We start from the raw sequence: 25349 nt of genomic DNA, 5'->3' as shown, positions 1-25349 counted from the left end.
AAACACCAAACGATGCCTTCAACAATAGAAGTATCCCATTTGAAAATAATTCTGCTGATATGCAGCGCCGTTTGTAAAACAAGCAATAAGCTTTTTTTGTCAATATAAGGTAGCATAAGTAGTTTTTCATCGGTTGATTTCTATCCTGTTTCAAGTTTAATGTTATATGTCAGATCATACCACAATGTGAAACAGTAAATTAAGCAGAAATCGTTGTCGCACTTCATCGTAATAAAATAAAATTACAAACAGTGTTATAAATATTTGTATATAGGTTAACGGATATGTTTATTTATGTACCGCCGTACCACATGAAAATGTTGAAGATTCAAAATACACAATATTCGACACAGAAAATGTGTTGCTTTATCCGTTTTGGGTTATATCCTTCGACTACGTTTTCCAAACATTTTATAACCATTTGGAATAACCGCTAGATTACTTTCTACACAGTATAACTTTACATGTTGCATTTAACAGACGGTTACTTTATAAAAATGCCAATTCTTTTATGCGACTCAGCATCATAATGTGCATTGTACAAAATCGTCACACCTTGGTTGCTAAAATGTTGTATGACCCTCGGTGCGAAGTTCTTTAATAATACGTACACATTGTGCACTGTCATACTAGGCCACACGTCAATTGCATAAAAAAAAACTTTGCATTTCATAATTAGCTATTGCAGAAGGAATCATTATTAAATCTGTTACACACACGGAATTTTGAAAATCGTCACACCGTTTTTGAGTTTTACTTGAGTTTCTGATTTCTCCATTTAAAAACACATGAAAAATTCACAAAAAACCAGTAAACCATTTGGTATTTTACGTGCGTTCTAGTGTTACATTTAGTCCGTTGCCAAATCGCAACGTTAAAAAACTCATAACATTCAATTTTTTTTCCCCTCGACTAAGTCTTCAATGTTGCCACAACAACAATATGAGTTTTAGCTACTTTTTTCTGTGTCTTTTAGCTGACTCAGCAGAATACATTTAGGTATTCCAAACGCTCTGGCTAAGAGTGCAACGATTTGATCTACACAGGATCTTCTGAAATGCATCTGATTGACGGACGACGGCAATTGTTAAGAAAAATCGGAGTTGCCGTGGGCGAAAGAAATGAGTTTTACTTCAGTTGTGATACAATTCTCGTGCGACGGTTGTGCGTTTTGGAGTCTGGACGACGCGTTTTCGAATAAGTGCTGTGTCTGAATGGTTTGCGGTGTTCGTAAGGAAATTGTGTCGGGCTTGGTGGAATTGCATTTTGTTGTGACGTCGCGTATGGTAGTCGCTGAGCTTGTAAGTTTTTACCGAATTTTCTTGATTTTCAGTTTTGTTTTTGCTGTGAATTTTCGCTGTGAGTCTGGTTTTGTTTCTTTACTGCGTTGTGGTTGTATTTCTTAGCAGCTTTCCAAAGTCCCAGATTTCCATCAATTCCTATGTAAACTTTCAAAACGCGTTCAATTGGAAAGTTTACTACTGTCTTGTGTAAGAGGCTAGCGTAAACAACTGAAGATAGTCAATCCACTCTGACTTTTGGCCCGCCGCTAGTTCTCGAGGTCGAAACAGCCTTCTCTCAATTCATTCACTTAACGTGAACCAGGGGAAAGGGGAAGTGCGTTTATCGATTTCGGTGTCACCCGCCTTTGTGGGTGTCTTAACCTGTGCTTTCAGAACCTTGGTTTTGATTAGTGCGAAAATAACATTGGGATTGAATGACAGTTGTCAATGTTGTTTGTAAATAAATTTTTAAATCAAACTTGTCAGAAAAACCGGAAAAACCTACGTCTTGCGTGCTCTGGTGTCGGTGTTGTGGAAGAAGATTTTCTATGTTTTGACCTCCTACCCGTCATCGTCATGAAGAGCCGAATTGCTGAATTCCCAGTACAGTGGAGAATACGAGCTGGACAGCGACAAAATCGGCAAAACACGAATCAACACCGCTGATTGGTACTAACAGGAAGGTTTGAATCAGGGAAAGAGGCCACCAATATTTCAGTCAACAAAACACTTATTGGGTCCGGAAGTTGATGCATCGAGTGCCACGAAATTGAAGTCTCCCAGTCAAAAAATAATTCCAAATCACTTGAAAATGGGAAATTGTCTCCGAACCAATCAAGCCTTGGCCGTTGAGTTGATCCTACTGCTTCAGGTAATTTTTTTTTGTATAGAAGGATGCTAGGAATTTTACATTCTCATAATTTACGAATTGTTATGAATTATCACTAGGTGCTTCTCGTAGTAGCATTCCTAGCATATTTTCTAATATTTTACACCTTCTTGTGATTCACAAATTTTGTGTATAATTCTGATTCACAGGCCCTAGTATCAACCTTAGTACCAGTATGCCGCAGACCCGTCCGATTGAGTCTTGGATGGTCTTTTGAGTCTTGGATGGTCTTAATTAAAATGTCACATTACCACTTTCTTGTGATTCTCGTGACTTTCAAAGGATCAAGGATCTGAATACAAACACATTAAATTTCGGATCAAAGTTTTTATGTGGTCGAGTTATTAGATGTTCAGATGTTGCTAACGATAATTTGACTCGGGTCACCTTTACGCTTGTAAATAACTTCTCTGTCAGGTTATTTGAGAAGGTGATTAGAATAGACTTAGCAGTTGGAAATAGTATATTACGTCAGTGGTTTTTTTTTTTATTTTAAAGAGATGTTATAGACCCATCTGGATCTTGTCAAAATAAAAATTTGGACTAACGTACGTACTGTGCTTTACGTGATTAGGCGAACGTATCAGACCTACGGCTTTTAATTTATCCGCTTTCATACTAGTCGGACACCGAAATCTGTCGGATACTTTATAGTTATCGGTTGGCCGCCTTCGCGCTCTTTATGTCTTAGCTGAACTTTTAGTTTTTTATTTTAATTTTTTATTTTAATTTTTTATTTTAATTTTAATTTTTAATTTTAATTTTTTATTTTAATTTTAATTTTTTATATATTTAGTCGCGACAGGCGTAAGCAGCAGTGTAAATTATTGATACAAATATTTTCGGTCCTATATAATTTTCTTTTTCTTCTTTTTCTATTAAATTATGTGTGTGTGCTAATTTGTCGATTAAATAAAAATGAAATTGTTGTAAAGTAAAGTCTTTATCAATTACAATGCGAGGTGTGTCGGAAAATTCGAACCGTCATATACTCTACCGAAATCAATCACTATTATACATCGAAAAATGTGACAACAAAAATTGAAATGGAAGTGTACGATAGCTATTTGGTTAAAGCATCTACCCACAAGGTGAAGTTCGTGGGTTCTTTTCCCACTTGTACAACATTTCAAATTCACAAGCACATTACATACCATAACACTTACGGAACACTTAACTATTGTTAAAGTAACAGCAGGCCAGTGTATAAAAAAAAACTTGGAGGGAACCAGAAAAATCGTCTGTCGTCTGAATTCCCTGCAGTCCTACAGGATAAGGAAGATATTGGACCACTTATTTGGAGGAACTTACCTCTTGGTGTGGTGACTTCAAACTTGTTAGAAGTCCAAATGTTAGTCTAGAACAACGAAGTAGTAGGAACGTCAGGCGTCAGGATTCAACATTTTTTTGGATGAGTTACTCGATAAACAGTCACAGCAATAATTTATCGAAGAAAGGGACAGGACCAATAAAATAGTTATGTTACACAAATCAGCCTTCAACAAAAAAAAATCAGCTTTCGTAAAAGTAAATTGTATTGTTTATAAGGAAAACCGTCAACTATGAAACTTTCCATAATGTCTGAACTAAAATCAAGGAGTGGGGAAGTAATGACGAAATATCTGAGCAAGAAACAAGGGAACTATTATAGCTACGTGTCTAAAGTCCATATCTCAGTATCCTAAACATGGATTACCAGTTTTTTGAAAAATTAATTGTAAGTGGCTAGGGAAAATGGCTCCAAATGGTTTTTGGTCGAACCCTAACACCAACCCCATTCCGAATAATAAAAAGCAAAAAAAAATTATGAAAATATCAGTAATGAACCATACTTTCCAGAACAAAAGAAATTTTTCAAAGGGATGCTGTATTTCCCGTTGAATTTTTTCATATGAATAGAACAAAGACAAATCTTAAACAACTTAATAAGGCTCAAGTAGCCTTTTTCGACACAAGGACCTATACTTTACCACGGCAGAGTAAAGTAAACCAGGCAGGAGTGCTTGATTTGGGTAAAGACCTACAGGAGCGTTTGATTATCTTGTAGCCTTATTTTTTGCGAGTAAAATCAATTCAATTTATGTCAGTGTTCATTTGAGTTCATTTTCATACAGTGCAAATAGTGCCATCAAATGATGGCTCTGTCTTCTACGTTTAATTGAATTGATGGCATAACAAGTGTTGAAAATACAACGATGTGGGTGGAGCAGGAAAACCAAATTGACAGCAATTCGTATAAAATTATGTTTATTGAATAGGCTTCAATTTCCTGTACAAACAAGTTCCAATTAAGCAAGAAACTAAAACTAAAATCAGCCGAAAAATCTTACATTTAGTATCCCTGGTCTTCACCAAACCCTTTCAGGCCAATTAACTATCCGAGCCGACCATTCAACGTCCGCCTGGATTAACAATTTCCGTAAGACTTAATAACAAAATCAGAGCTTTCACAACTAAACAAATTTTACCCTGAATCGATAGATTCTGCACCTAAGCGTTCCTCGGACACGAATAGTAATTGCAACAAAGGATTAACAAACTAAATTAGCCAACTGATTAACAAGATAATTAAAGATTTAATCTGCACGCGGAAAACGAGCGATGTTTCCGTTCAAATGAAAATTCTTATTTTTGTAAAAACGTCAACTCAACACTTGACATACTAGATTCATAAACGATATAAACGAATAGATCCTATCTGCTTAACACCTTTGTCGTTGTGGGCAGCAAAATTCGTGTTGTTGGAGTCCTCACTACGTCGCACGTCCAATGGTACCAATTTGCTCACGGGTCTAGTGAGAAATGTTCCGAGATCAGTCCTCACTTTTCCACTTCGAACTGTTCCGGCCTTGTCTTTGAATACTTCCACAACAATACCCTTCGGCCAAGTGTTCCGCTTGAAATTTTCGTCCACGATCAGCACGATGTCATCAATTTGCAGCGATTTGACTTTCTGGAACCATTTTGGACGTTTGACCAGTGTCGGAAGGTATTGCAGCACAAATGCTCGCCAGAATTTATCCGCCATAACTTGAGCGGTTTTCCATGAATTTTTAAGTGCGTCAGCATTCGTAAAATCTCCAGGTGGTTTCATACCATTTGACGAACCGAAAAGCAAATGATTCGGCGTGAGAATTTCGTCGGTAGGTGAATCCAGCGCAACGTACGTAAGTGGTCTCGAATTGACAATGTTCATCGTCAACTTCATCAGATTGTTGAGTACTTCATCTGTCGGATATCTTATGGAGATGACATCATCCATGCACCTCTTGACAATTCCAATCATTCGTTCCCATGCACCGCCCATATGACTCGCTTTCGGTGGAATGAATGCCCAAGACATTTCGGTTGTCGTGAATTCTTCTTGAATTCGATTTTGGTCCAGTTTTTTGAACTCTTCACGCAACTCATTATCCGCACCATGAAAGTTGGTTCCATTGTCGGAGAATATTTTTCTGGGCTGGCCTCTATGTGCGATGAAATTTTGAACTGCCATAATGCAAGAACTTGTATCCAACGAATGTGCAACTTCCAAATGGATTGCTCTTGATGTCAAACAGGTGAAGAGTACTCCCCATCTCTTTTGTGTACTTCTGCCAACAACCACCTCTATCGGACCGAAATAGTCAACTCCCACATTCGTAAAGGCTGGTGCATAAACGGCCAACCGTTCCGGTGGTAATGGTGCCATTTCCGGAATTTGTGGAAGTGCAGCTGAGTTTTTACATTTCTGGCAGTCGGTTCTTACGTTTTTGATGACCGATCGTAGGCTTGGAATCCAATACCTCTGTTTCATTTCGTTCAGCACTGTCTGATGGTTCAGATGTTTGTATTTCTTGTGGTAGAAATGTGTAATGAGACGCGTAACGTGATGACGTTTGTCCAGAATGATTGGCCGTTTCATTGAAACCGGCACTGATGGACAAGCATCGATACGCCCCATAACCCGCATGACACCATTTTCATCCAAATATGCCGAACATGTACGAATTGTACTGCTTTTCTCGAATTCCTTCTGTTTGTCGATTGGTGCTGTTGCGTTATGTCGTATGATTACCAATTCATCTTGGAAACTGTCGTACTGAACTTGTCGATATATAAGCGATTCGGCAAGAGTGAGCTCTTCGGACGATAATGGACCAAAATGTCGTTGTTTAGCCATTGACTTTGTATTGTGTACGAATCGTAAAATGTATGCAACTGCCCGAACTAAACGTGACCAATTGGAAAATCTCTTGAAGTCAATGAGCTGATTGACCGGAACAACCAAATGCGACATCGCATACACTGGCCTCAGTTCTTCTTTCGTTTCGAATTGGGGTTCTTCCAACTCAAACTGCCAGGCAGAATCGGGATTGCGAAGGAATTCTGGTCCAATGAACCAACGTGCTGATGACTGTAAATCTGCCTTGTCCTTCGATTTTGTTGCTTCATCTGCGACATTTTCCAATGATGGTATCCAACGCCATTCCATATCGTTAGACAATTCCAAAATTTCCGCCACTCGGAAAATGACAAATTGACTGTATTTTCGAGTGTCCGAGTGTAACCAGGACAACACTGTTCGAGAGTCACACCAAATGACGGTTTTGTCGATAGTGAGACCGTTATGACTTTGTATGATGTTCACTGCTAAACGCGTACCCAAAACAGCACCTTGCAATTCCAATCTTGGAACAGACATTGGCTTGATTGGAGCCACTCTGGATTTTGCTCCAACGATACAAGTGTCGACACCACTTTCGTCTTCCACACGAAAATATGCTACAGCTGCATAAGCTTCCATGCCAGCGTCCACAAACAGATGAAGTTGAATTGATTTCGCAGGTTGTGGTGACATCCGATTCGAATAGAGACGTGGAACGTGAGTTTCTTCAACCATTGGTAATTGTTGTAACCATTCGATCCACTGTTCCTTCATTGATGTCGGTATTTCATCGTCCCATCCAAGTCGAGTACGCCAGATCTCTTGAAGTATTATCTTCGCGTGTACCACGAAGTGTGCCAAAAACCCCAAAGGGTCAAATATCGACATCACCGTTCTGAGAATTTCTCTTTTGGTTGGTCTGAAGTCTTCCGAAGAATAATTCGATTTAACAAACTTCAGAGAGTACGTAAACGTGTCATTCTTTGTGTTCCAATACATTCCCAGAACTCTTTCGATTTCTTTCGGATCCTTTTCCAATGACTTGTTCCCGCATTCAGTATTCGCATTAACAAGCTGCAGGAGTTCTTTCGAGTTCGAAATAAAATTTCTCATTTGAAACCCAGCGTGACTATGTACGAATTGAACGTCTTGCAACAACTTTGCAGCTTCAGCAATTGTATGAGAATTTTCCAACATATCGTCCACGTAATGTCCTTTGACGATCGCTTTAGTGGCATCTGGATATTTGTCTTTGAAATTTTCTGCATTACGATTCTTCACAAACTGAGCAGTTGATGGTGAACATCGCAAACCAAATGAATCGACCGTTAAAATGTATTCGTCTGGATCTTGTTCCAAGTTTTCGGGATCGTCATGCCACAGAAATCGTTGGGAATCTTGATCCGGTTCGGCGACTTCAATTTGGTGGAACATTTCCTTTAAATCACCAATGTAAGCGATTTTCTTCTCTCGGAAGCGACGAAGTACATCCGGTAGTGGTTCTAACAAATCAGGACCGGTAAGTAGAACTGAATTAAGTGATACACCATCCACTTTGGCCGCACCGTCCCACACAACTCGTAATTTCTCTGGTTTTTTCGGGTTGAACACTGGAAATATCGGTAGATACCAAGTTCGTGGTCCTTTCAAATTACGTTCTTTTTCGGTCAGCTTCCTAATGTAGCCTTTTTCGATGAAGTCTTGTATATATGCTCTCATCCTTTGGGCCAAAACCGGATCCTTTTTCATTTTGGATTCAACACATTCCAAACGACGTTTTGCCATGAAATAACTGTTCGGTAGTTCGATGTCGTCCGTCTTCCACAGCAAACCAACTTCATAATGATTGCCATTCTTCTTTATTGTCGTTTCCAGTATGTGATTAGCTCGAGCAACGTCTTTCGATTCCAGAACTTTTTCCGGGATTTTTACGCCGAGATTTTCGATTGAAAAGAAATCACCGACCAATTGATGTAGGCTCTTGTTGTCGGCCTGGCATTCGCACATGTTGAGACTGAACTTTTGAGTGTGGTTATAATTTGCGTCTCCACTATTCGGTCCTTGGACCACCCATCCGATTCGTGTCTTACAAGCCAAAGGTTCCGTCCAATCTCCTTCTCTTGTGTCAAGTGAAACCATTAACTTCGAGTATTCCAGGCCGATGATCATTTGAGGAGTCACATTTTCGTACGTTGATATTGGAATGTCGTCGAAATGAGAATACTGCGCGAGCCATTTCTTCGTTATTGACTGCGAAGGCAACATCAACCTTTTGACCGTGCGAACGTGATTCAGAACGTATTCTTCAGCGTCTTCGTTAATTCCACAAATCGTAACCGTCAATTGTCTTGAATCGGACATAACTTCTCTGTTACCGAATGACCATTTCACGCATAGAGGTTCTATGGTTCCAAGCGTACCCAATTTCCTGGCAACGCTTTCTTCCAATGACGTTAGATTTGACCCATCATCGAGATAAGCGAAAATTCGAACGGATTTTCCTTTGAACGATAAAATCACTGGTACGATACGGAAAATGTCCGGAAATTTGGATGACGAAACGGTCCTGTGAGCATTTGTAGTAGCGACATTTTGGTTACCAGCTGGAACAATTGCCTTTGATGGTGAGTCTTCAATCACATTATGAAGGAGAATGTGATGTTCACGAGTGCAGCCACCTGATCCACATTTCTTCTTTTTCAAACACTGGTAGAACTTGTGCAATCCGAAACAGGATCCACACAATTTATGTTTTTTGATGAAATTCCATCGTTCCTCGACCGCAAATTCTTTAAATTTCTTGCAGTTGTCGAGCGTATGCTTCGAATTGGAATTGCATCCACGACATTTGAATTTTTTGGAATCACTTTCGTCTGAATGAGCGTTGACGTAGGTTGATGGACTGGAATCGTTCTGCTGACTTTTGTTTTTTCGATCTTTTTTGTCACTAATCTTCAGCGACAAAGGATTTATGACTCCTGTAGCTACTTCGGCCAGGTTATACAGCCAATCGCCCATTACTGCCAAATCGACATCTTTTCCATATATGAAACTTCCCCAGTTCAATGCAATTTGAGTCGGAAGCTTATTCGTGATTGATTGAATTAGATATGGATTCCTGAGTTGTCCCAAATCTCCAGATGATTGAATTGTTGCGCTGAGATTTTTCACCAATATGCCAAACTTAATCAACGAATTCAAATCGTCGGCTTTCGGGGCTGATGCTTTCTCAATTTTCTCCAACAGGTTGTAAATAATTATACTTGGCCTTCCGAACATTGTGTGTAGAGTCTCTACTGCACCTGGAACTGACGAAGCATGCAGTAAGTGGTTTTCCACCAAGTCTAGCGCGTCTCCTTTCAGACATCTCTGAAGTCGGCCCAAATTTTCAGCATCCGAAAATCCGCATGCATTAGTTGAAGTTATCAAAGCGCTGAGAAACATTGGCCACGACTCAGGCTTGCCCCAATATTGCGGGAGGTCCTTTGAGAATACGTGACGTGATGCGATATGGCCTTGTGTTAACGTTCCATTATACCCCACATATCCTGAAGTATTTCTACGAACAGTGGGCACGTCGTTCGACTGTATTTGACGATCGTCCAAAACATTCTGTTGTAACGGCTCCAATTGGTGAACATTCGGAAAGTGCGGTTGATTGAAGTTGACACCATAATCGGAATGTAAATTTCTTGGATGTTGAATTTGTGTCGGATAGAGCTCAGGATTGAACTCACTGCAGTTAGGTTTTGGCACCATATTATCGTTCACCGAATACTTTATCGTTGGTGGTGGTTGCACACTTTTTGTCTGACCAACGGTAGGGTTTGCTTGTCGATTATATGTTACTCGATATTTCTGATGTGTGTGCTCCGGCAAGTACTGTGGTTCCAATGGTGGAATTTTCTTATGGTTCATTTGCGGTTTTTGCACACTTCGTCGCGAACCAATGCTTGATGACTTCACACTAAACGTTTTGTTCGCCTTATTCCATTGAGCAGTCGAATTTACGACTCTTTGAGACTCGTTGAAATGCATCTGATTCCACTGTTCACGTTCTTCATCACTGACCGACGGATGGACATTATCTGGTTGATTTTCTTTTCGAAACACTGACGTAGTATTTAGCGAACACACACTATTGGGCTCGTCGTCGGAACTGCCATCATCACAGCCCATAATTTGGTATTTACGGTTGATGTACTCCATTTTTAACGCTTGTTCTTCCTCTAATCTCATCAACGCAATACGTTTTTGCTTGGAAGACATGGAAGTCGTAGATGACCATGCAGTTGATGGTGGGAGCGACTTTCGTAGACCACGACTGCTCACAATATCTGCCAGCTTAACGGCTTCCTTTTGGCATTGTTTGCACAGCCATTCTTCATTCTGGATCTCTTGTGTGACACCGACACATTCAAAGTGGAACCATATATCGCACTTGTCGCAAGCCACCATATCATCTGTGTCCAACTTTGGACATAATCCACAACTGGCTGTTGTGTACGTGGGTTTCGGTTTACATAGGCCTTTCTTGCTAGTTGCCATCTTGTTTCACACCAAATTGCGGTCCACGTATAAATGAAATTGAAGTATGTTGAAAATACAACGATGTGGGTGGAGCAGGAAAACCAAATTGACAGCAATTCGTATAAAATTATGTTTATTGAATAGGCTTCAATTTCCTGTACAAACAAGTTCCAATTAAGCAAGAAACTAAAACTAAAATCAGCCGAAAAATCTTACATTTAGTATCCCTGGTCTTCACCAAACCCTTTCAGGCCAATTAACTATCCGAGCCGACCATTCAACGTCCGCCTGGATTAACAATTTCCGTAAGACTTAATAACAAAATCAGAGCTTTCACAACTAAACAAATTTTACCCTGAATCGATAGATTCTGCACCTAAGCGTTCCTCGGACACGAATAGTAATTGCAACAAAGGATTAACAAACTAAATTAGCCAACTGATTAACAAGATAATTAAAGATTTAATCTGCACGCGGAAAACGAGCGATGTTTCCGTTCAAATGAAAATTCTTATTTTTGTAAAAACGTCAACTCAACACTTGACATACTAGATTCATAAACGATATAAACGAAATAGTGTTGCTCGTCGAATTCAGTGTTGCTCCACAACAACAAGTATGAAGAGACTTTTTAATTTATTAAAATGTTTTTTTTTTCAAACAATTCTCACCTCAGTTAACTTTCTGTTAAATCGTCGAATTGTATTATCCAATTAAGCCAAGCAATTATCATCGAATTATTGATGAAAAAAAAAGTTATAGGAAGATGTAAAATGCATTCGTAGAAAAATGTTACCAAACATGTAGAGGTAGAGTGTAAAATGAAGAATACATAAGTAATAAGACGAATAAAGAGACTATTTAAATCACACTTCTTGTTATGACCCATATTTGGATGCTTCGGAACATTACATTGATTTTCTCTAGCAAAATTACGTAAAAATTGTGTCCCCGACATGAAAAACGAAATATTTGATAGTGTGAGAATTGGTGGGCAAATTAGCGCGAAGAATTCAAATTTTTTACTCCCCAAATCTTTTGAAGTTTAAAAAACATAAAATATAGGACCGATTACCTTGGAGATGAAGTTGGAAACTTTCAGAGACGGGCAATGTACTCCAAGAAGAACGATTTATTCCAAGGGATCAAAAGGTTTCATTGAAAAAATTTCGAAATCACACAATTTTGACAAAATTCTTTTTTTTTTAAATCACTTGAAAGTTGAGACCTTTTCTCTTCTCCTAAGCCACACTCGAAAACACGCGTCTGCACAATATTTTCACGGAAAATGAATGATAAAATTGTCCCGAATTTTAAACAAAAACAAAACTCATTCGCGATTAGGATTTTCAAAATACTAAACTGACAACTACCAACAATGTCAACGCCTACATGTGTTGGTGTAAAATTCTACGTAAAATCGTACGAAACATGCATCTTATACAAACTGATGTTGGGGACACATTTCGCCGTACGAAATACCTGTCTAGGAATAATTCGTCTAAGGGTCTGATACAATGAACGTATGAGATACTCTAGACTTCAAGTCAATGTTTGATCTAATCACATCAGAATTAAGAATTACTGAGTACGCAGAACAGGTCCATTAGAGGCCAAGGTGCAGAGTTCGTACTTCTCAGAATATACTAATCCTAATACAGTGAATGTGCGTTAAGCTATAATTTGCAGCTACAAAAAAGAAAGTCTACTGCTCAATCAAGAGTAGATAGTTGAGTGACAGGCAAAACATACAAAAGATATCTATTTTTGCTTCTTTAATTTTGTTATTCTTTACAATTAGATTAGATTTTATCAACAAATTTGTCTTAAACGTTTTGCCATAAAACATAAATCTCTGCCCGTAGAGTTCTTAGAAATTTTCTGTTCGTTAATCGTATCGTGTAGATACAGAAAGAGTGCGGTGCGTTATAATGCAGTAAAGTATTTTTGCCGTTTTATTGTCCAATACTTAGACGAATTATATATAGACTGGAAATTACGAACAAAATTACGTAAAAATTGTGTCCCCGACATGAAAAACGAAATATTTGATAGTGTGAGAATTGGTGGGCAAATTAGCGCGAAGAATTCAAATTTTTTACTCCACAAATCTTTTGAAGTTTAAAAAAACATAAAATATAGGAACGATTACCTTGGAGATGAAGTTGGAAACTTTCAGAGACGGGCAATGTACTCCAAGAAGAACGATTTATTCCAAGGGATCATTGAAAAAACTTCGAAATCACACAATTTTGACAAAATTCTTTTTAAAAAAATCACTTGAAAGTTGAGACCTTTTCTCTGCTCCTAAGCCACACTCGAAAACACGCGTCTGCACAATATTTCCACGGAAAATTAATGATAAAATTGTACCGAATTTTAAACAAAAACAAAACTCATTCGCGATTAGGATTTTCAAAATACTAAACTGACAACTACCAAAAATGTCAACGCCTACATGTGTTGGTGTAAAATTCTACGTAAAATCGTACGAAACATGCATCTTATACAAACTGATGTTGGGGACACATTTCGCCGTACGAAATACCTGTCTAGGAATAATTCGTCTAAGGTCCAATATAATAAATTTTCAAGTTTAAAACAACAATTACATAATTCTCGGAAATTGTTGTTTATAAAATTAAACTGAATGCGTAACTCAAAAGCAAACAAACATAATAGTATCCAAACGAAAGAACTTTAATATAAAAGATGAAAGCTTTCCAGCTTTACCTTAGTCGCAATTCATTTTTCTTTGTATCATATCGAAAAAAAAATCCAGAAAATCACTGCATCGAAAATGAAGAACTATAGTCACAGTTTCGTGCTAGTTTTATTGACAATAATTGCAGTTTCGTCAACGATCGCAGTCGATTATTGTGACCGTTGCAATGGTGATCACATTGCTTGCAATAATACTGGAGAATTCGGACCAGATTGTCCAGCTGGTGTTACCGTTGTTCCAATGACTGCTGACATTATTGCATCGATTCTTAACAGACATAATACAGCTAGAATGAACATTTCCAATGGTCAAGTTAGTGGATATGAAACGGCCGATCGAATGATACAAATGGTAGGCCAAGAAACGTAAAACTTTTATAAAGATATTCGCTATAAAAATAAATTCCTCCAGTCCTGGGACGCAGAATTGGCATCTTTTGCTGAGATGGCTGCAAAGACTTGCATTTTTGATCATATCAAATGCTGGACTACAGGTAAACTTTGACACGACTTCTAATGATTATGCGTCTTTCAGAGAAATAATACCAGATGGCGTTGCCACCGGTACCAATGCCATCTGTTATCATTTCTCTGACGTCTTCTGAACTTTTGTGCTGAACACAAATTATTATAGCCGTGTATCAGTATGCCGGACAAAATATTGCAATGGATATTGCCACCGAAAATCCTACTGATGCTATAAATGCCATGTTCGACAGATGGTACAATGAGTACGCAAATTGTAATATGGATCAAATAAAAAAGATTTCCACAATGACAGGCGCTAATGGGTATGTAAATTTTTAACGTTTAAAACGTTCTCGATCCGGTAAAGTGGCTTATATACATGGAAGATGAATTCGAATTTCTTTGACAGAAAAACATTCGGTCATTTCACTCAAGTTGTAATGGCAAACTCCATGAAAATCGGATGTGGTATGGTAAACTACTTACAAAGTTCGTGGCTGTACTCTCACCTGGTATGCAATTACGCCCAAACAAATATGTGGGGATGGCCTGTGTATACACTTGGTACACCATGCTCGGGATGTGCATCTGGTTGCAGTGCCACTTACCCAGGATTATGCAACCCTGGTGAGGTTGTTACCTGGTAAAAATGACGTGCAATGCATCAGTTTCAGCAAAAATTATTTTTAAAACTCAATAAATCAGTTGATGCAGATAAACAATGTCTTTTTCTCAAAAATCACAGTGCATCAGATGACCTGCATTAAGTCCAGTAAATCCAAAGAAAATACAATACGGTCGACATCAAAGTCTTCAATACAACTTTTAAATCACTGATGCCGAATAAGTACATGGCGACTGGAAAGGGTGAATGAGATGAGATCATTGGCGTAATATAATGTCTTCTTTTCGGTGGGGATTAGGTGGAACTACTAGGTACCCATTTGTTATCGTCAGAGGCGGCAAAGAGATGGAGAATGCATGTTGAAACCTCTGTTGAAACCAACGAATTAAACAAAGGAAGCTCCAGAGATAATATTTAGATGTTGATACGCCTTCCTAAATATGAACTTCAGCAAAGTAATGAGTGGATAGGGCTCAATAATTTTCTGATAATTTCGTATATATTTACTTTATGTCTCACAAATGACGAAATTTGTAACGTAACTAACTTTGGACTTGCCCATATAATGTCCCTAAAATTTTTTTGAAATAATTTTTAGACTGCTCTTTGGTGGTACTGCAAAGTGTAATGTAAATTATAGGTTCAAGAGAATCGTGATTTGTAGTGTCATTTCTTTTTCATACCCCTGACCCGAATATGCATATGATAAATATTATTCGTACCACGGACTAAAAGTCTTTATTAGCGTATTCGATTCCATACCTCGCCTTCGACTCTGTCTGGAAACCTCTCACACGCTAAAAAAGACTTTTAGTCCTAGGTACGAAATATACTTTTACATAGAAATTTACATAAGCAAATCAAGGTCAGGTTTTTCGTTCGCAAATAACAGTCAGGGACCTGACCATTTTCGTGGTATGTAAGTTAGAGTTTCCTTCTTCTCACGTATTGTCCAAAGAGCCCAACTTTTACTTTTAATGGAGCAACACGCAACGACCTATTTCTTAAATCAAATTAATACGTGAACTTTAGGGTTTTGAGTTCATATGTATAATTTCGAATCTACACTATCCAATAAACGAAACTTTAGAATGAAATTAACTTAGAAATTTCTTTTTGTTTTTGTTTGCATTCTCTGTAATACTATACAACGGTGAAAGGAAACTACCTCGTTTGTACATTCAAATTTATTATTCATCCGGGAATTTCTCTGAGCGTCAACTATACATTTCGCAGACGTCTGCTATCGACAGTATCGACAAAAACGATGAACTGGGTGTACTGTGGTCTCATATACGAAAGCGTATGTTAAAACTATTGAAGTAAAAGATTTTATTTGCAGCAATTTGTTTTCAATGACATTAGCGTTAACAATTGTTTCCGGGGATCATCACGAGTAAAGTATTAACACGTTATGGTTTGGAGATAATCATTTGATTGAAGTCCTCACCTTCGGCTCGATTTACAATCGCCACACTCGTCAAAAGAGAAATCTCCAAACCAGCACAAAATCACACAAAAAATATTAAAATTTAAAGGATTGATGTAAAAAAAAGAATTGAAAGCTTCTCAAATATTTTTGGTGAAAAAAAAACAGTTAAGGGTTGAAATCGCAATGACGGTTGCTTTGGCACACAATTTTTTTTTTCGCTAAGAAAATTTAAAGGAAAGAGATTTTATGTGCGGGGATATAATAAATGGAAAGGTGGTTTCATTGTATATTTTTGTATATAGAAATGAAAAGGGATGGAACATTAGCATTGCCGTCAGTTATATGCCCTGTCTATATAGGAAACGAGTCAAGCAACATCGCCAATGACCCTACAATTATACATTGTACATCAACTTGTGTATCTACGTACACATTTATAAGCGAACCTACGATAAAATTTAAATTAAAGATCTTTTAAGGCATTCCGCACGTCTATTTTGATGAGTTTTGATTATTATGATGGGTTCGTTCCTTATTCTTTATATATATTTCCATCTATCAGCGAGTCTATATTGAACGGAAGGGTTGGTGATTGTGATTCTCTTCGAGTAAGTACACCCACCGAGAATATTTCGACCCTAGTTTCCTTATACTTTTTGTTTTTAATATTGCTCGGCGTCTTTTTTTTGTGAAAGAAAATTTGGCAAAGGGATATTTTCATAAATATTGTACATAAAGTACCTTCTTCAATTCAATACATAAAACGGGAATTACGACGACCAAAGACGGAAAAAAGAAAAGTGCGGAAAGATAATTCGTAACTTGGAAAATTTTGATGAAATTTATTTTTTGTTATTACAAACGCTTTCTCGAAAGAATGGTAAATTTTTCCCTTTTTCCGATGGTGGAGAAGGTTTGCTATGTAGATGTTTGAATGTTATACAGTGAATTTTGTAGACAACAAAATGCGTATTTTATATACAAAATATGTTTCATGTACTCTCACGGCCGTTTACGACCGGGAATATCATTAACGATTTAATTTTATAACTTTTACAAATTGAAAATTAACACGTAATGGAAGAACGGCTATTCAATGGATAGGTCGAATTATGCGAGCTAATAAGTAAAAAGAACATTATATTTACGAAAAAAAGTAGAAGAAAATGTGTTGATGAGATGGAAACATATTTAAATACAGAGAAAGTGTTGTCGTTAATTGGTTTACTAGAGATACTAATTACTATTTCGCGCATAATTATGTAATTTCTACAGTAGTTTATCCGGAGACGAACTATAGTTGTGCCTGAAATGTGTAATCACGACATAAATAGAGTTCTACCAAACAAACTTGATCTTTGCTCTTCGTTAAAATATTTTTAAATAATGGAGTGCACATTCCGGCTTACTTTTGTGTGTCACAGTCAACTCTGGTCACACGATGTAGTCACTATTTGATTTAATTGCACTTTTGATAACATCCAGGAATACTTTATCTGTCTATGCAAATTTCAGTACCTTTTCTAATTGGGAAGTTTCGATTGGCAAATGATTTGAGAAAAATTCGGAACAGGAAATAAGAACCATGGTCGCTTTTATTAAATTTCCTAATCAGAAGACCGTTTTTCCGTTTTAATCTACGATAGAAGTTGAAATGTTTAAGTGCCCATATTTCATCGCATATGCATCCAGATCTAGAAAATTTTGCATTAAACTTTTAATTTCGTTGAATTTCTAAAAATTTAAGGACCATCAACGAGGTGACAGCGAATAAAGTGCTTCAGCTTGAATCGAAATTACTTTAAATTTAATGTACTGGTGAAAGTTTATTTTAAGGACAGCTTAACGTAGTATGAATTGAACATCATGAATAAGTTGCAAGTCTTAATTTTTAGTATTATGGAATCCGATAATGAATGCGTTAACTTGTTGTAATTTTTCAAATTAATCAGAAATATTTTTGTGCGCTGCTCTCTAATTCTTTTCAAAATCTCGTTTCAAATTAGATTTCGACTTTTCCTAAAGGTTTTTTTAGTTTGTACGTACTCAATCTGTACCACTTTAAATTTCACACTTTATAGCTTTTTTGTTTTATAGTAATTGGTCCAAACAATTCCGGCTTATTTTTGTGTCCCAGTCATCTCTGGTCACACGACGTTTTCATTTAATTTGGAAGTTTCGATTGGCAAATGATAAACTTATTTGAGAAAAATCCGGGAAACAACAGGAAATAAGAACCTCGCTTTTTTAGATTTCCAAATCAGAAGACCGTTTTACCCCTTATAGTATAATGATTAGGATCTAAATTTTTCTGTGTTTGGTAATAGGGAGTAACTTCTCCATACAAAGTATATAAAATGCTCGGAACCCGAACCTAAACTGAGATTTAAACCCAAACCCGACACAAACTTGAATTTGTTCGATCCGAATCTGATCCGAACCTGAACTTTTACTTTCGGGATTAACCCGAGACCTGAACCAAAAATTTTCAGTATCGGTCACGTCGGGTTCACGTAACCCGAAATTTTTCGTGAAAATTTGTGATTTCTGGTGTAAAAATTTCGGTTTACCTGAATCCGTCCTGTTACTAACTAAAAATTTTTGGTTCAGGTCAGGTTCGGGTACAACCCGAAAGTAAAAGTTCAAGCTCGCTTCAGATTCGGGTCGAACAAATTCAGCTGTGAACCCGAAATCGAAAAAACTTCTCTAGATAAAGGTTTGAGGACCAACAAGAACATTAAAATTTCAGTTTCATGTCAAGTTTTGGTCGAACCTGAAATTTTAGATCATATTCGGGTTGAAATCCGGACCGGGTCAATTTGAATTGAAACAGGTCAACCCGAACCCGCTCGGAACACTATAGAGAGTAAACTTATATTATTCGCAATCTCCCCAATGTATACGCTCGAACTATTTACGCAAACATATTTTTTATGTTAACTATTAAAATTTTTGAACAATTGCATTCTTGCATGTAAAAAATTTAATATTCCTTCAACAGAGACACTTCAAACACATAAAATTCTCCAAAGAATTTTTTCTTCTGATTTCAATTGAACAGAACTTATCACTAAACGTTGAAAAAGCTTTTCCACAAAAAATATGCTACGAGAGAGACGTTTCACGTGAAGTAGCCAGAACCAGAATGACTATTTTGTACACAACAGAAAATCGCAAAACTAAATCAATTTTCAAATGTTACAAACATACAAGCAACCCATCGTCACGTTGAAATTATTATTGCAATCGCATCCCCGGATGGTTTGTTATTTGGACAGCTAAGAGCAAAATAATTTGAATATGAAAGGGGTTAAAACCGGTATGTCCGGTATGACGATAACCCAAGACCAAATTGTGTTGTTCATGTTGATGTGACGATAATTTCTAAAAAAAAAAAACAAATTCTATCTGCTCACATCAGCATTTTATTTACGCTTGAAATCAAAAAGAATAGAGGAAGACCCTCTTTCATATCCATATTACCAGTAATTATTCATAATTTCGTGTATGTGTTTTCCTCTCAGGTAAATGGAAGACGAATGAAATGTACTCAGTGCTACATTACTGAAGACGTTCTAATACATTGAATAAATTAAAATCGGTCCGTTTGGGAAGAGAAAAGAAATAATTGAGGGAATACTTTGGTCGATTTTCATGAGAAAAGGGTTGTAGACAATATTTTCCATTTGAATTAACGGACAACTTGCAGGTAGGAAAGGTCATAAATGGTCGGTTTAACTACGATTTTTCTTGTCCATCATGTGAAAAAATCTGATGCAGGTAATTCTAAGAATAAAATGCCAACAAGAGTTTATAAAGCTGAGTCTTACCATGCCCCGAAAGAGCCTTTTCCATTTCAATATCACATCTGTTTACCACCTCAACTCAAATGTAAAATTTTATTTGGTCGACAAGAAAAAGGGTTAATTGAAAAATCTAAATTGCACGTCCGAGAGGACTATACAAAAAACTATTATACAATGAGGGACTGGTATATCCATACACATATACGCGATGCGACGCATTTGCTATGAATAATGAATTGCGATTCAGTTAAAGGTCATATTCAACTACGGGACTCTTGTAAATGAGAATTTTTCATCCAACTGGTCAAACCGGTTTCCCGTTTTGGGTCACTACCCTTCTTATGTAAATTAACGGACCAGGATGTGGATTTTTTTTTAGTTTTGTTAAACAGTGGCAGTTAAAAAGGATTTTATGAAAATCAACGGAATGTGTGCTCGCTTAGATTGCATATGCTGTTTTTACTAGGATATAAATACTGTTGTGATGGCTATAGTAACAAACCAGCTATATTCTCCGGTGAATTAAATTTTTCATTGTGTTTTCCGAGAAATATCGCACCTATGCTTTGGCTACCATTCTATTGAAATAGACAAAGAAAAGGAGAACTGAAATGACGCTCTGAATATTAACTTAGTTAAAAATATATTTCATAAGTACACGCAATTGATGAAGAACACAGTTTAAACCATGCAATGTAATGTTCTTCGATTAATCGAAAATCATTTTTAATTTCAAAGCTAACTCGTTTTAGTTTCTTAGGAGCGATTATGTGTGTGGCTATGTGGCATTAGTGAAAGTAAATCTTTGTAAAATAAGATTTCAGGGTTATGCAGACCATTTTGATGTTAAATGTCTGATATGAGGCCAAGATTTCAAAAAAAAAAATTTTTTTAATGTAATTTGACAACTAATAAATTCGAACTTATCCTGTCCACACTCAAATTTTGTGAATTTTCAGGGATCTTCGATAATTTTTCCTAAATTATGTTTTTTTTTGAACTCTTTGGATCGAGTAGAGAGCTGTTTCTCATTGATTTCGAGCTGCTTTTCGACCGGGATCAAAAAAAAAATTCGACACTTTTATACATACAAATTTGGCCATCCCTTCTCATCAACCACTCCCTCTAAACTAATAGAGGATGCCTGATATAGTTATTCAAAGGGGAATAATTGGTCACTAATGATTCAAGAACAATTGGTTATCCATAAAAAATCAAAAACTTGATTGCTGTTCAATATCTTTAATTCAATGTCGAAAGCGGTAGGTCCAGCAAGAAAATCTCTCACTTTAATTCTATGTCGCTCTTAATAATGTCGAATGCACATTATTGACAGCATTCGAAGGAAAACGCACCACCACCACAATTCCTCTGATTTCCGGTGGCCCGATAATGATTGGCATACTCTTTATTACATGCGTAGCCCGGACCATAAGCTGTGCCATAACAAACAGCAGTCCACAAGCAAGCTGAAAGGAATGCATTTTATTTTCGTTCGACAATGAAAAAGTGCGACAGTTAAGTGTTGCGGTACCTTGAGTCTGTCGGCAACATAATCTCATTGATGTGTCCCAAGAACAGCCTTCTCTATATGTTTGTCGAGCGAAAATTCCCTTTCCATATAGGTCGCAAATTTGTTGATCATTTATCATCAATCCTTCACATCCAGTCCACGAACAATCTGGCATAAAATGTAAATATTAGGTTTTTAATATAACTAAGATTAAATGTTCACAATGTCCCTTGATAAAATAGATCAAAGTCATTTCCTTTTGCAGTCCAAATATGATCAGCAGTAGAATATATGGACAAGGTTTAGAAGAAGGAATTGGAATGAATTTTACCAGTATACGCCACTTACCCTGAGAGATTGTCGCGGTAATGAAACCCATTAGTGAAACAATAACGATTTGTAACTTCATGTTCATATTGAGAAACATTATAAGCTTAAAAACAGTGCCAGACTGCTTATTTATATAACACGACTTAACTTATAGTGCATGTAGCCAAATAGAATATGTTACTATCACGACGACGGTCAATGATCACGAAATTCGTGAAGCAAGAAAAAGTTCCGGGGGAAATAAAAAAAAAATTGGAACGACTAGAAATTTACACCGAAAGAAATTAGATAAAGAAAAACATATCACTAACTTGATCTTTAGTTACAGTTAGTTAGTTAGTACCGTTAACCTTCACATTGAATGAATTTTGATAGCAGACGTACGTTATCGTAGCAAAAAAAACTGTTTTTCATTGCAATCGAGCAACTTGCATAAAAACAACGCACTTCAAGCAAAAGTTCTATTAGTGGCAGCTGCCAAATAGAGTATCACCACTCTTTGTACAGTGTAAAATTTTGCATGGAGCACTGTCAAGTTTCAGTACCCTATTTAGAGTACCACTTTTCCTTGAAGTGCGTTGATATGCATGTATGAGATCTGTCCATTTCCTATTAATTCTCATTTTTTTTAGGATTGATATTATTTGTCAAGGTCAGTTTAGCGCACTACAGCAGAGACCCGGCATCAGATCAACAAAAATAGTTATCATTAGTGATCTTAGTATATATGCAGGTCGTCTGAAGCAGAGAAGGAAAAGTTGAACAATATTGTTAATGATTCAATATAAAATCTGGCTTCTAAGTTAATTGTTGTCGTACCTTCACATTTCAAACAATCTAATGCTTTACAAAGTCCATCTTAGTGGAACGAGTTGAGATTTTTCTTTAACCAAATTTCATTTAAGTACATGTACTCTCGCTTCTACACTTTGTCACTGAAAATTTAAAGATGCCATAAAAGTATTTTTCAAACAGAATGGAAAAAAAATTGTTTGTTTCTTTTAATTAATTTTCCCAGCTCTCACAAGGAAAATAATTTTCTTTTTCGTTATTGTGCTCCATTAAATACTGTACACAAGCAAGCCGATGGTATTGTCGTTATTTACCGACTTCAGAACTAAGAAGATAACATAGAAGAACATAATTTGCTAATAAAATTAAATAAAATTCCGTGGACCCATACGAATGCTTTAGACAATTTCGATTTTGCTTATTTTTTCTATACAGACCATGCCGAAAACTTTGGATATGTATTCTTTTGTTCAGGTAATCTTATCTACTATCTATCGATAGAAACGACAAAACAGTCGATGAACTCCTAATGGTGATCTTGGTCTTTATAGCAAAAATCTATGATAAATCAAATGAAGTAAAAGATTTTGCATTTGAATTTTTTTAATAAAACAAAACCATTAGTGTATACGCTAACCGCTTGAGAGATGTAAGACTAATAATACTGTGTCGCATCCACTGCATTTTTTAAATAAATCGTTTATTTGTCACTCCAATAAATTTCAATGTGGAGTACAATGCATTAGTTATGATTATGAGTGTCAGAACGATCCCGCAAATCAATGGTAAGACGTATTTGCTGGTTACAAATATACGAATCGTCTTAGTTGGGTTGTAATTTGAAAGGTATACTCATAAATAACAACCAACGAAATGAATCTATACATGAGTCTGTAACGGTCATCAGAAAAATAGACGTAATTAGCAACAAAAACTAAAGTCTTTTCTGATTTCATTTTCAGCTTCTCTCAATTCAATTTTAATAAAAGAATTTCTCTTACATAAAAGTTGGCAACGCTCAAGAAACATAATGCTGGAGACATCTCAGATATTCTTACAATGTAAATGGTAGATACACAAAAACTACTACTACAGCCACATTATTTACTGAAACAGCAAAATATTCCCAATAAAAAATGTCCACCATCATACACTTAACACAGCACTTAATTGTTGTTTCCCTCATACCAATTTCTTTTTTTTTTTATTTCGCCTTCACTTATTCTTCTATACTTTCCTATACCCAGCAAAAATAAATTGATGATAGAAAAAACCACCCCAAAAATAAAGGGTGCTGGCAAATACGCCACCATTGCGGGTGTGGTATGGTGGATGATGGAACTGTTTTTGAATAATGGCTGCTATATAGCGAGTTTTTCTTCACCCTTCTTTTGTTGTTTTTATTATTTCCACCAAAGTGCCTATTGTTTTTACATGATATTGGCGAATTTTAATTAAAATACTAATTAAAATTTATAGATTTCAAAAGAATTGTGTGAAACTTCTCAACAGATACCCCCTTCGGAAATACAAGCGGTGAAAATTTAATAGAATTAACATTACCTACTAAATTGGGTAAAATCGTTTAGAAACTGATGAGTGTGGTATTTGAGAGTGAAACTGTTTCTTGATGACCATGGCGAAAAATGTTTTACGATCAAAATGATTTGCTACAGCTGAATGTATCGAAATACGAAAATCAACCCCATCCAGAGGAAATATTTCAAAAAACGGCAACAAGAAGCTTAGATTTTACGATTTTAAAAAAATGTTTTTTATCGCGGTACGGTCTATAAACCACATATAACTGACAATACTTTAAAACGCAAAACCAAAGCATTGCTAATGACACCGTTAGTAACATTATTACATTACATGGACCGAGAAAAACCTCTGAAAAAGGCAAACGATTCGAAGCATTTAAAAGAAAATTTATTACAGTAAATAGTGGAAGATTTATGTGCAGCCAAGTATAGCGTACAGTCGTAGATTTTCTCCACTTTGTGCATCGTACATATTTCAGTCATTTTGCTACATATATAATAATGCTTGGGTATACAATGAGAATGGCTATTCTATTTTTTGTTCCTCTCCAAAAAATTTTCTTATTTTTCTCTTTTATTTAGCGAAGAAAAATTATTGTTGCATTTGTTGGAAAAGTTTTGAATTTCTTCTCAACTTTTTTAATTAAAAAGTAAATGTCTATAAATTAAGTTTTTCTGGATCTTTTGTTGTATATGCTATGAACAGCAAGAGGAAGAGTGCTGCTGATGTACACCCCGATACTTTCCTGAACTCAACTTTATTGTTTACTTATATTGCAGTATTATTGAAGAAAAAGAAATTGATTTGTAGGAGTACAAGATTATCCATTTTCTCATATTCTTTTATCTAAAGATATATGGAGAAAAGATTAATGCTTAACTCAGGGATCATTCACAAATTACACACGTCAAACATTACAAATTGAATCCCCTCCGAAATGTTTGGAAGAAATCTCGAACATATAAGTTGGATGGCGCCTCCCTGAAATTAATGTTTGATCTTTAGACAGGCCTTAGTACCAATAAAATTTGGTCAAATTAGTAACTGGATACAATACGGCCCTTCGAGCACTCTAAATAACGTACTGAAACTTGAAAGTGTGTCATAGTTGTGTTTCAAAACAATATCATACAAAATAACCCTCTATTTGACAGAAAGTGACTATGATCACTTTTGCTTGAAGTGCGTTGGATACAATCATTTGTTGCAACAGTACCACTCATGCTCGAAATACAGTGTGTCATACAAAATAGTAGTCTGTTTGA

The 25349-nt window shown here is 36.4% G+C and overlaps 2 protein-coding genes and 1 long non-coding RNA gene across 3 annotated transcripts; 1 reads left to right on the top strand and 2 right to left on the bottom strand.

The window, feature by feature from the left end:
- Window positions 1-4840: 4840 nt before the first annotated feature.
- Window positions 4841-10867, bottom strand: LOC119081132. Its single transcript, XM_037189877.1, has one exon. The coding sequence runs from the start codon at window positions 10865-10867 to the stop codon at window positions 4841-4843; it is 6027 nt and encodes a 2008-aa protein (XP_037045772.1).
- A 2703-nt stretch (window positions 10868-13570) lies between these two features.
- LOC119080995 (scoloptoxin SSD976-like) lies at window positions 13571-14773 on the top strand. Its single transcript, XM_037189651.1, has 4 exons — window positions 13571-13925; window positions 13986-14067; window positions 14208-14364; window positions 14451-14773. The coding sequence occupies exons 1-4, from the start codon at window positions 13650-13652 to the stop codon at window positions 14686-14688; spliced, it is 753 nt and encodes a 250-aa protein (XP_037045546.1). The 5' UTR covers window positions 13571-13649; the 3' UTR covers window positions 14689-14773.
- A 6357-nt stretch (window positions 14774-21130) lies between these two features.
- LOC119080994 lies at window positions 21131-21855 on the bottom strand. Its single transcript, XR_005088412.1, has 3 exons — window positions 21766-21855; window positions 21439-21585; window positions 21131-21373 (listed from the first exon to the last, which is right to left on the bottom strand). It is a non-coding gene; the product is annotated as an uncharacterized LOC119080994 (long non-coding RNA).
- Between the last annotated feature and the right edge of the window lie 3494 nt (window positions 21856-25349).

Source organism: Bradysia coprophila, unplaced genomic scaffold (genome assembly GCF_014529535.1).
Source record: "Bradysia coprophila strain Holo2 unplaced genomic scaffold, BU_Bcop_v1 contig_350, whole genome shotgun sequence".
Taxonomy (NCBI): domain Eukaryota; kingdom Metazoa; phylum Arthropoda; class Insecta; order Diptera; family Sciaridae; genus Bradysia; species Bradysia coprophila.
This window is presented reverse-complemented; position numbering and strand designations above follow the sequence as displayed.

Coding starts and splice junctions, on each gene's coding strand:
- LOC119081132 (XM_037189877.1), bottom strand. CDS start 10,867: ATGGCAACTAGCAAGAAAGGCCTATGTAAACCGAAACCCACGTACACA.
- LOC119080995 (XM_037189651.1), top strand. CDS start 13,650: ATGAAGAACTATAGTCACAGTTTCGTGCTAGTTTTATTGACAATAATT. Junction 13,926..13,985: donor CCGATCGAATGATACAAATG/GTAGGCCAAGAA, acceptor AAATTCCTCCAG/TCCTGGGACGCAGAATTGGC. Junction 14,365..14,450: donor ACAATGACAGGCGCTAATGG/GTATGTAAATTT, acceptor TTTCTTTGACAG/AAAAACATTCGGTCATTTCA.